This window comes from Schistocerca cancellata, chromosome 10, assembly GCF_023864275.1.
Source record: "Schistocerca cancellata isolate TAMUIC-IGC-003103 chromosome 10, iqSchCanc2.1, whole genome shotgun sequence".
Taxonomy (NCBI): domain Eukaryota; kingdom Metazoa; phylum Arthropoda; class Insecta; order Orthoptera; family Acrididae; genus Schistocerca; species Schistocerca cancellata.
In genome coordinates this window covers 140,318,466-140,329,801 of record NC_064635.1, presented here as the reverse complement: position 1 = coordinate 140,329,801, position 11,336 = coordinate 140,318,466, and the positions used below count along the sequence as shown (strand labels likewise).

The following is an 11,336-nucleotide window of genomic DNA, read 5'->3' as shown; positions in this document are numbered from 1 at the left end:
CTTGCTGTTTTTACTTATGTTAGAAAATAAATTCTATCTTGGTCGCTTTTGTTATGATGTTACCTGAGTAGTTACACACTTAAGAGTCGGAGAAACTGGTATAGGCATGCGAATACAAACACAGAGATATGTAAACAGACAAAATAGGGCGCAGCAGCCAGCAGCGCTTATATAAGACAACAAGTGTGTGGCGCAGCTGTTAGATCAGTTACTGCTGCTACAATGGCAAGTTATCAAGATATAAGTGAGTCTGAACGTGGTGTTATAGTCGGCGCACGAGCGATCGGACAAAGCATCTCCGAGGTAGTGATGAAGTGAGGATTTTCCCGTATGACCATTTCACCAGTGTACTGTGAATATTAGGAATCTGGTAAAACATCAAATCTCCGAGATCGCTGCGGCCGGAAAAACACCCTGCAGCAACGGGGCCAATGACGACTGAAGAGATTCGTTCAACGTGACAGAAGTGCAGCCTTTCCACCAATTGCTGCAGATTTCAGTACTGGGCCATCAAGAAGTGTCAGTGTGCGAACCATTCAACAAAACGTCATCGATATGGGCTTTCGCAGCCAAAGGCCCGCTTGTGTACCCTTGATGACTTCACGACACGAAATTGGACTGTTGATGACTGGAAGACTGGAAACATGTCACCTGCCCGGACAAGTCTCGTTTCAAATTGTATCGAGTGGATGGACGTGTATGGGTATGTAGTTAACCTCATGAATCCGTAGACCCTGCATGTCACCAGGGGACTCTTCAAGCTGGTGGAGGTTCTGTTATAGTGTGGAGCATGTTCAGTTGGAGTGATATGAGACCCCAGATACGTCTAGGTACGACTCTGACAGGTGACACTCTGACATGTGACATGTATGTAAGCATCCTGTCTGATTAGCTGCATCCATTTATGTCCATTGTGCATTCCAACGGACTTGGGCAATTCTAGCAGGACAATGCGAGACCCCACGCTTCCAGAATTGATACAGAGTGGCTACAAGAACACTCTTCTGACTTCAAACACTTTCGCTGTCCACAAACTCCCCAGGCATGAAAGTTATTGAGCATATCTGGGATGTCTTGTAACATGCTGTTCAGAAGAGGTCTCCAACCCCGCCTACTGTTAAGGGTTATGGACAGTACTGCAGGATTCATGGTGCCAGTTCCCTCCAGTACTGCTTCAGACGAGCCACGTCGTGTTGCGGCACTTCTGCGAGCTCGTGGGGGTCCTAGATAATATTAGTCAGGTGCACCAGTTTCTTTGGCTCTTCAGTGTATGACGTATATAAATATGAGTAGAAAGAATAACTCCAGGATAAACTTTCTGTATTCTTTATTTCAAAACTATTGAAAAGTAATGTAATGAAGGTTTTCTTTTTGATCAGGTGGAGTCTGTCGGACTGCTGAGTATGTCTATCAGGTTGTCGTGGTTGTGCTGCCTGGCGAGGTCCAGCGGCGTGTGGCCCTCGCCATTGGTGACCCGCCTGTCAGCCCCCGCATCGAGCAGCGCAGCCACCGCCGTCGCGTGCCCGTGCTTGGCCGCCTCGTGCAGCGGCCTCATCCCGTCCCGGTTCCTGGCGTCGAGGTCGGCGCCAGACGAGGCTAGCAGGCGCACCACAGCTTCCCGGCCGCCCCACGCTGCCCAGTGGAGCGGCGTATTCCGCACCCAGTTGCCGGCGTCCACATCTGCGCCGGCCCCCAGAAGGCACCCGACTGCCTGCAAGTGGCCCTCCCAGGCTGCCCAGTGCAGGGCGGTGTTCCTGTCACTGTCTTCGGCCCCAACGTCCGCCCCAGCGGCCAGCAGTGCCTGCATCTGCTGCACTGCTCCGTTCTTAGCTGCCAAAATCAGCCTCCTGTCTTTCTCCTCGGCAGAAAGATTCCTGCCACAGAGAAAGAAAATTCTCACACATTTCTGCGTACACAGACTTCTGATGAAGAAAATTATCGTAGAAGTGGAGCTGAGACCATTTCTAGAAACACATCTGTCGGGTGACATCTTATAAATCTATAACTGTGTCCCTTCTTTGATCGAGACTGTTTACATTGAAGAACACATATACGGCGGTATCATCCTCTCAAAGCCACCATCCACTCTCAGATAAAAATTCCTACCTTCCATCACTCAAGAAATTCAGTAGTCACATTCTGGCAAATTGTTTCTCATCATTACATTCCTTTATTCTACTGTTACTCGGTCGTTGTCCCCCATTGAAAGAAATTCTTAATACAATCAATCTTCTGTGTGTATCAATCGCTTCTAACTCTCGGAAATGTGATGCATAAAACTAATCACATCTCCAGGTATTTAAGAAGTTCCCTGATATGGCATCAAAAATGTCAGTCCACTTAGTTGCAAACTGCTTCACAAATCTGCATTAGAGAAAGCTACTCTGCCAGAAAATCATAGAGTCGAAATAGCTGATACAGCTACACAGACTCTTGTTGGAGCAGTTCCACGTGCACACTTCATTGACGACATGTTACACACACACACACACACACACACACACACACACACACACACAACACACACACGCACACACAATTTCACCTACATTTTTATTGTTGTGATGTCTCAAAGGAACAGCAAAAGCTTCTGCTTATGAGAGTATATACAGCATGCACTTATCTTCATTAACATCCTACATATAGCTCCAAGTACCTCCAGGTTCCCAAACACTCTGTAGATCGACACCGCTGATAGTTTTTCTGAGAAATGCAAGATGTTACTTCGATGTAACAACTTTACTATGATGAGAAAATACTTTTTTTTTCTTTTTCTGTAAATATAATGTCCACATGGAGATGATAATGTCGCTGTTTTAATTAAAAATAATACACATCATATGCTCAAACTTTATCTTAGTGTTCCAGCAACAGTATGAAATGCTTCTAGATCTTTCTTGTGGGGCGACAAGGCAGAAAATGTGAATTATGAATAAGTGTACAGTGGCGAACAGCCTGGAAGGCGTTCTGACTAACACGGTGCTTTACTAGACGTGTCGCTGGCGGAAGCGGCGCACCTCTGCACGCGCCTGGTGAGTGCGCCGGCTCACATCGACCCCGCTCTGATAGGTATACTAGCGACGGTGCTATTCAGTTTTAAAACAGATTCAAAAATTCTACAAATGTGAGTAAAACACTTAACTACGGGATCGGGCACCTTAATATTGGGCTAGTTCTGTTGCTGACGTATCTCTACAACTACTGCTGTAACCACATTCAGAGTACCACATTTAGTCTGCCACATTTTCTAATCATTACTGTACATACTATGAAACATGCACTTTAAGCTGGTTGACTTCCAGTACAAGACCCGTCGTCCTTCAATCTAACAGATGTTCTGGATGCCCAAATTACTGGAAGTCTATATTCTGTTAGGCCACTCATGTGCATGCTTCTGCGTCTCATTGCTTTTGCCTGTTAAAAGAAGGAGAATTTTGTACTTTAAATCTGTTGCTGAAGCAACCACGCATGTCATCTACAGTGGGAGAAGATCCTGCTTTGCACTTGGGTAGTGGGGTCAGCAGTGGCGTCAAATGGTGGGGGTGCACCCGAGCTGTGAACCTAGGACAGCCCCCTCCTACACCCATGTGAGCTCTGACAGGGCACAGAGCACCAGCCAGTCTGGTGGGTAGCGCTCCTGGCACTGATGTCAGTGGATATGGTGGATAACTTGTAAACCTGACGAAAAATTGCATGCATCAAAACGAAACTGTCATCTCATAAGCATTCTCAGCAATTGTCTGGAATTTTCTTCCACTACTATACACACACAAACTCATTAATAACAGTGTTTCAGTCATAAACACTACAATGTTACCAACAATGTGCTTCGTCTTGTTACAGGTTGCTCTACCATATTTAGGTTAGTGTAAGTAAGAACATCACCAGGAGCATCGCCTGAGTGGTAATCCGGTTCCCATCAGATCACCAAAGATGAGCACTGTCGGTCTCGGTTAGCACTCAGATTCGTGACCGTCTTCCGAGCACTGTTGGTAATTGGGGTGCACTCAGCACTCGTGAAGCCAATTGAGAAGCTATTCGATTGGGAAGTAGCGGCTCCAGCCAGAAAAACTGCCAATGGCTGGGAAAATAGTGTGCTGACCACGTGGCCCTCAGTATCTGCATCCAGTGACGCCTGTGGACAGGGGATGACACGGCGGACGGTCGGCGCCGTTGAGCTTCCAAGGTCTGTTCGTACAGAGTTTAGTTTAGCTTTTATGTAGGGATACTAACAGCAGCCTGGGGAAACTTATCATTTAGTCACAAAAATGCCATGCACACTTTGTAAACAAACGGATTTACTATTATTTTCCTCTAACTTTGTGGTTTTTGTAACTAATTTTTGATTTATAATTTTTAGCTTTCATTTTTTTCTGTCTCCACTGGTGTAAAATATAATAATGATATTGCATCTGAATATAGATGGCAGCAGCAACAAGCTAATGCCAAACCATCACTCACTTGTGGTGAGTATTTCTGACATTTTGATGTTTTGACGAATAATTTCCAAACACTACCACAATGAATGTGAAATGAACGGCACTGTAAAGGAATGAAAGAGTCAATCACGATGCAGTATAGAGTATCTGTGGTGACAGTTTAAAATCTTTGCCAGATGAGCATTATAATCGACATTTCCTGCTTTGCATAAGCAGCCACCTCAAGTTTTTCACTTTGAGAAACATTAAAATGAGTATATTTAAACTTACCATCCCTTGAAACTAGTGTCAGGATGACTGGTTCAATTCACTTGAAGAATGTGTTTCAATTCCGTGTCCTTGGAAGTCACTCTGATGATAAAAACTATTTCCCCAAGAGTCAATTCCACAAAGCTTTTGTGTACTACAAGTAAATTCAGGCTTTGCAGATGTGGACTTCAATCATCATCTTACAACTGTTCAGCTGATGGTTGAAGTGATAGGTATAGCCACCAGATACCAGTATTTAAATGGTGGCCTCCATTTTGACCAGAACCGTGGCGGAATCTTCCTACAAGTCAGTCAGGGGCCCAAAGATGGCGCAGTAAATCGCCGAAACTGACAGCCAAGTAAAATAAGTTTGGAAATTAGATGGCTGAAAGGTGTTTGATTTGACAACCGCCTTAAAGGTTAGGCCTTCTCAGCATGCCCACAGATATGACTGCCACATCCAATGAGGCTGATGTTCTGATGAATAACTTCCAAACACTACCATGCGAAGTTCCCATGTTCATCTCTTGTAGCAGGGTAAACCACTGTACCGCATAGACTCCATTCACCCAGTGGAGTTATTCCCACATATTCTGTGGGAAAATCTCAGATTCTAATGTTTGGAAAAAAAGTGGAAATATTAGCTACGACGGATGTTTGAGGCAGGTCTGTCATGTGAGAGGTAGTACAATGGTTAAGCTGACGCTTGTGATAAAGGAATCCGCATTCGAGACACAGTATGGTACAAATTTTCAATGGTAAGTACATAGTAACTGAAAAAGTCATGTAAAGAAAAATACACGAAATTCATGTTGTAAGGTTTCTGGAGGTCAGAACAACATTTGTGTAAGCTGTAAATAACTTTGGCCTAATGTTGCAATTTTATCACAGAAATACACGCAATTACACCGTTTAAAATGTGACAATGTTACGACTGGTTGTCAAACGAACGCGTCTCATATCCAGTAAGTGAAATAATCCTTAACACAACAATGGTAAATTTTAACAAGAAGTTTCTTTACAAAACTATTCTTACGACTACGACATGATGTTGGCCAGTACTACTATAAATCATCCGATTCCGCTTCAAAGTTCGGTACTATTTAGGATGGCAATCAAGTCTATGGAGGATGGTTATTTTTGTGACAAGTTGAGCAAAAGATTATCCAAGGTCGCTCGAGTTTACAGTGGACGCAAGCTGGTGAACCAACAAGTTTACACCTCTGCTCCCGGTATTTACCTTAGCCGCGATGACTGTGTCGCCTGACCACCAAGAGCTGTTGCAGGATGATTGATTCACGGATCCAGTTATATGGCTCCTTCCGTGTATAGCGATTTTACGACTATGACGAGTGGGGCCTGAAGATGGCATCAATGTAATGCCGAAACTGGTAGCACATAGAAGTTCATAAAATAAAATAAATTTCTACTATACACACGGCTGTTGGTAAATTATTGCATCAAGAAGTTCATGCCAGCCGTGGTCCCACGATCCTTAATGGATCAACGAAGATTAAAATTAACTAACTGGCTGGTTTGTTTCTCCACAGTGGGAGCTCAACTACGCTTCAGCTAATATCTAGCTGAATGTCAACAATAGTGAACGCAGTGTTCACTCAAATTTCTCCTCTGCGTCATACAGAGAGTTATGGGCCCATTCTGCACTTAACGCCAGTTCAGAGAAGAGTTCCCGAAAATTTCGCTCTCGTCTTTCTCGTAGACAAACTCTCTCCCCACCTGGGTTCTTTCGTTCTCCACGTCATGGCTTTTTTCGACCAATAGGAGTGTTCCTCTTATTTTGTGGAAATTCTCTCTGCCAATCGCAAGGGCCCTACCATTGAACTGTGTCAAAATCTTGGCACTTACCTCTTTCCTAGTTCGTTTCCGTCAATCGGACGTTTCGTGCCCACTCACATGTGTACCATTCGCTGTTCACGTGATCAGCTGCGTCACTGCTTTTGTTCGTATCCATTTGGAATTCAGAAACGCAGTTTTCTAAAGCTTCTTTCTGTCCTACTTCTGGTGGTCCGTTAATTGCTCTTCAGTATGCGTCACCTGTCCGGTCACTGACTCCCACTGTGGGACGCACCGCCTTAAGAGCTTTCTGTAGTGCCTCCCATGCTGAGGCATCTGCATCTGCCAGCACTGGTTTCCACACAAAACGTTTCGCTGTTTGTTTCACCTTCTGCTAATTGACATGCATTATATAGGAGCGGTGTGTTAACACTGTCGATTGAGTGTCATCCCTTTTGCATTACATACTTACAGGCAAATGTGCTCATTACCGCCGAAGTGAGTTAGGTGTCATATTCACCTTCCCATTACGATGTATAAAACTCTTATGTAAGGGTCGAAATTGACCTACATTTATTGCGCCACCTCACAATGTGAAATTTAAACACACACCCAACATGCCATACCCTTATTCAATTGCTGTCTATTACTTTGTTTCTCTTTTCCTGCTTACTATTGCTTTATTATTTCCTTTTGAGTATCACAGACTTCCATTACAACTACTTATTTGCATAAAATGACTGTTCTACGGAGCATCTTTTCCATATAACTGCATTAACTGAATTATTTCTGTTCTGAACTGAACTCAGAGATTGTTGTAGAGAATCACTCTGATACATAGCTACTCGAATACAAAAATTTATGAAAGGAAATACTTTTCCATGCAACTGTAAACTGTGTTTTATAAAAAACAAAAAAAACAAAAAAAACCGTAGCTTATCAACATGGTGTTGCCAAGATAGTTATTTGCTCCAGTCTTCTGTTTGTCCCTGGCGCTCTGTCCATCTTGCCCACACCCTCTGTCTGTCCATCTCCTCCTTTCCCACTGTGCATTTCCTCCCCTGCTTTATATTTCCTCATCCTCCCTCTCTCTGATCACCTGCAGCTCCCTTCTCTGTCTATCGCCCAGTTATCATCCCACCCCAATGGGAGGATGGTGGTTTTTACCGCCACAGTATTTCATTCCAGATAGTAGCTAATGGGTGTACAAAAATTGGTAGAAATCGATAGAGGGGCTTAAGAAGAGGTGTTGAACATACAAGTATAGGCTGCACAGTAATGTCTCTGATTTTCTGTTGTTTCAAGTCATACGAATTCACAGGGGTGTTAAATTTACATATGGTATTCAGCCATGTGGCCTGACCTTATGTCCTGACACACAGTTACACGACTATTGACTCGCTGCAGTGCTCACTTGCGAGACCTGATTGACGCACTGAATGGCACAAACTGGAGATAAATTGGACTCCATACTTTTAAAAGTATTTGAAGTCAATAAAATACGGGAAACATGTACCAAAAGGTCGTTTTCGAACAATTTTACGCCTACTCATCTACACCCCACTCATAGCGATAGTGGTGGTACTTCTATACAGACAATAAATAACTCGTGTCCTAACAAATTTGGTTGAAACTGCTCCAGGTGATCCTGAGTTATCCTTCAGCACGACCTCCTTCTTTCCCACCTTCCTGGGCTGTAGCTGATTCTCAACCCCACAGTGAATCTTTCCAGACAGTAAGTAATCAGTCAGTCCCTGACTCTACAGACAATCGAACTGCACTGTATAAAGCAATCAACCTACTGATTGTTTTACGAATGAATGAATGTGTTAAATATCTGATTATCAGTATCTAAGCGGAAAAAGGTTTAGAAAAGGTTTGAAATTACGTTAGGTGTTTGTAGAAAGTGGATAAGTAGTATCGTTATCAGGCACTGGATGAGTATACTAAGGGTAATTTCCGCTTAGTTTCAAGAAACCTATATTGACCTATATTACTGTAATAGGTCATAGAGTGATATAATTTTGCTGGTACATGCAGTGGCATATGTGCATGCTGTCTGCAAAAGTGTTGCGAATGGAGTTACTAGTAAAGATGTAACAAATTAAAACGTTATGTCTGAAGCAGAAAGTGTGCTGGTAGAACAACGAAAATGTAGCTCGACATGTGTGACCAGCCCATAGTGGCTTTCATTCTATGTATTATTTTTTTAAAAAAATTTGTAACTAAAGTTTTATCGCTTAATATTTAGTTTTATATGTGACATGTCAGTTTCAGTGTTTTACTTCTGATGAAGTGCCGAAACCTAGGTCAAAAGATTTCTTTTTTGCGACCGAGGGCTGCTGTTACATTAATTTCTTTTTATCATTTTGTAGGAGGGGGGGGGGGGGCAGGAGGAATCGTTTCATACAGATCGGAAATTATCTTCTGGAGTTTGCTGAAAGTCGCTAAATGCTCTCACTCCAAATTATGGTATGAATAGATACTAGGTATTTGCACTGAGTGCTTTACGCTACTTTCTCTGCCCCCCCCCCCCCAAAAAAAAAATGGTTCAAATGGCTCTGAGCATTATGGGACTTAACATCCGTGGTCATCAGTCCACTAGAACTTAGAACTACTTAAAGCTAACTAACCTAAGGACATCACATACATCCATGCCCGAGACAGGATTCGAACCTGCGATCATAGCAGTCGTGTGGTTCCGGACTGAGCGCCTAGAACCGCGAGACCACCGCGGCCGGCTCTCTGCCCCACCCTCACCCCTTTGGGAGGTGGGTGGTTGTTACCACCAAAGTATTTCTTTCCAGATAGGAAGTTTTCTTGAGTCTTATCCGATAGTTTAGGAGGAGATGCAGTCTTATAAGATACATTCTTATAAGATACATTCTTATAAGATACAGATACAGTAAAGCGACATTAAACTTTTTGTTCATAACACTTAGTTAAAGCCCAATAAGACGTAATGTGAATGAGGAAAACGTGCACGTGTAGTGGCGGAACTCACCGCAGGAGAGAGATAGCAGCGTCATCTGGTGTGGGGGTGTGGCAGGCAGGCGAGGGTGTCCCACCGTGATGGCTGCGGTCGCTGTGGGGCAGAGTGGTGGGGCTGCACGACAGATATACACACTGCTTGGGAGAGTGTACTCACGTGTAGAGCAGGGGGCAGTTCACTACAGAGGGTTCGTCCACACACAGATAACAGAACACACACAGCCCAAGGCAGTAGTGGGTCGGCTAATATGAATGACTATTCATTTAACTAATCATTTTACACACTGCAGATCCTGACTTTATCATATCAAACAACAGTTTGTACAAAATAAAGCACAAATAGAAAATACGTACAAGTTTCAACGGTTATGCTGTAGTTGAGCGACAACTAGCAGAGAGCATAATTTGAACATGTAACAACAATTACCAGAAATTAAAACGAGAATAACCTTTAAATAAACACAATGTGCTTTATGATCATGAGATGGTGTTTGTAGCTAGTGTGCAGGGACCAGACTTTAGGATGCACAGACGATAAACCAGGAGGACAGTACGTTTGGAACTCAATGGGGAAAGGAATTCGGAGAAGGAAGGGGGCACAGAATTTTGATAGTGTGAAGCTGTTCCAGTGAAACATCAACTTCCACTAAAAGTATCAGCAACTGAAACATTGCCCAGTACATCCACTTGATTCACACTGCCCAACAAGCAAGACATTGAATATCATTCTGATCTATGTCATATGTGTCTACCCTTTAATAAGGAATGCTCACAGCCGGACGGCCCACTGTGTGCATATGTGTGGAGCACACAGGCAACCGTGACACGAAGGTGGACTCGTGCTTCCTACAGCCAACTGAGTGAGTTTGAAAGGGATCAAATTGTGGATGGTCCTTTCAGAGAACTGCCACAGGAGTTGGGTGTGCTGAATCAGCTGTGCAACGGTGCTTGTACCAGTGGTCACGTGAACGTTCTCACACCAGTAGACGAGGTTCTGGACATCCATCCAGCACAGGCGCCTGCCAGGGTCGCCATATTTTTTAAGGGCAGCAGTGGCATGATGTAGAGCTACCCTGCACTGAAAAGAGGGCTTGTGGGCCCAGACGCGTCGACTCGAACTCTTGCAAGCAGCTTATTAGTAGGGGAGCTACAGCAATGTGCACCTGTAACCCATCTTCCACCCGTGCAGCAGCATCGATGTGCATGGCTCGGCTGTTGCCATCAGAGCATCACTTGGAAAATAGAATGAGGTGCCACAGCCTTCAGCGATGAGAGCAGATACAGCCCGAACACAAGTGACGGTCGCTCGCTTGTACAACGTACACCTGGAGAGTGCTGTCTCATGGAGTGCATTCGTCTGGGACACACCGGCCGCACTGTAGTCCTTATAGTATGGGATGCAATCAGCTATAACTCCCGTTCATATTTTGTGTTTCTGGAAGGGACGCTAACCAGCGCTCGGTATGTGCACAATGTTGTTATACCTGTTATTTTTCCTTTTTGCAATAGGAAGGTATTATATTGTTCCTACTGGATAATGGTTGTCCAGACACTGGCCTGCATGATGCGCAGATTTGTCTCCAATCAAGTACATGCACGATAAGATGGGTCGAGAAGTGGCTATTGACAATCGTCAACCAAACTCCAACAGAATTATGTGAACAGGTCGAGCAACCTTGGAATAGTGCATCCCAAGACAGTACTCGCTTGGCACGATTGACTGCATGCTGGAATTAGCGCCTGCTTTGGCACCTGTGGAAGCTACAGCGTGTACTAATACGGGCAGCTGTTTCACTATGGGTCGATACCAGTTATCTCACAACCGCTTGTGCTATTGTTCTGTAAATGTAATATTTTCATTTA

At 44.0% G+C, this 11,336-nt stretch overlaps 1 protein-coding gene across 1 annotated transcript; it reads right to left on the bottom strand.

The window, feature by feature from the left end:
- Positions 1 to 1,363: 1,363 nt before the first annotated feature.
- On the bottom strand, positions 1,364 to 9,582 carry LOC126106707 (ankyrin repeat domain-containing protein 23-like). The gene is made up of 2 exons (XM_049913087.1): positions 9,487 to 9,582; positions 1,364 to 1,874 (listed from the first exon to the last, which is right to left on the bottom strand). Exon 2 carries the CDS (start codon positions 1,805 to 1,807, stop codon positions 1,376 to 1,378), a length of 432 nt encoding a protein of 143 aa, XP_049769044.1. The 5' UTR covers positions 1,808 to 1,874; positions 9,487 to 9,582; the 3' UTR covers positions 1,364 to 1,375.
- Between the last annotated feature and the right edge of the window lie 1,754 nt (positions 9,583 to 11,336).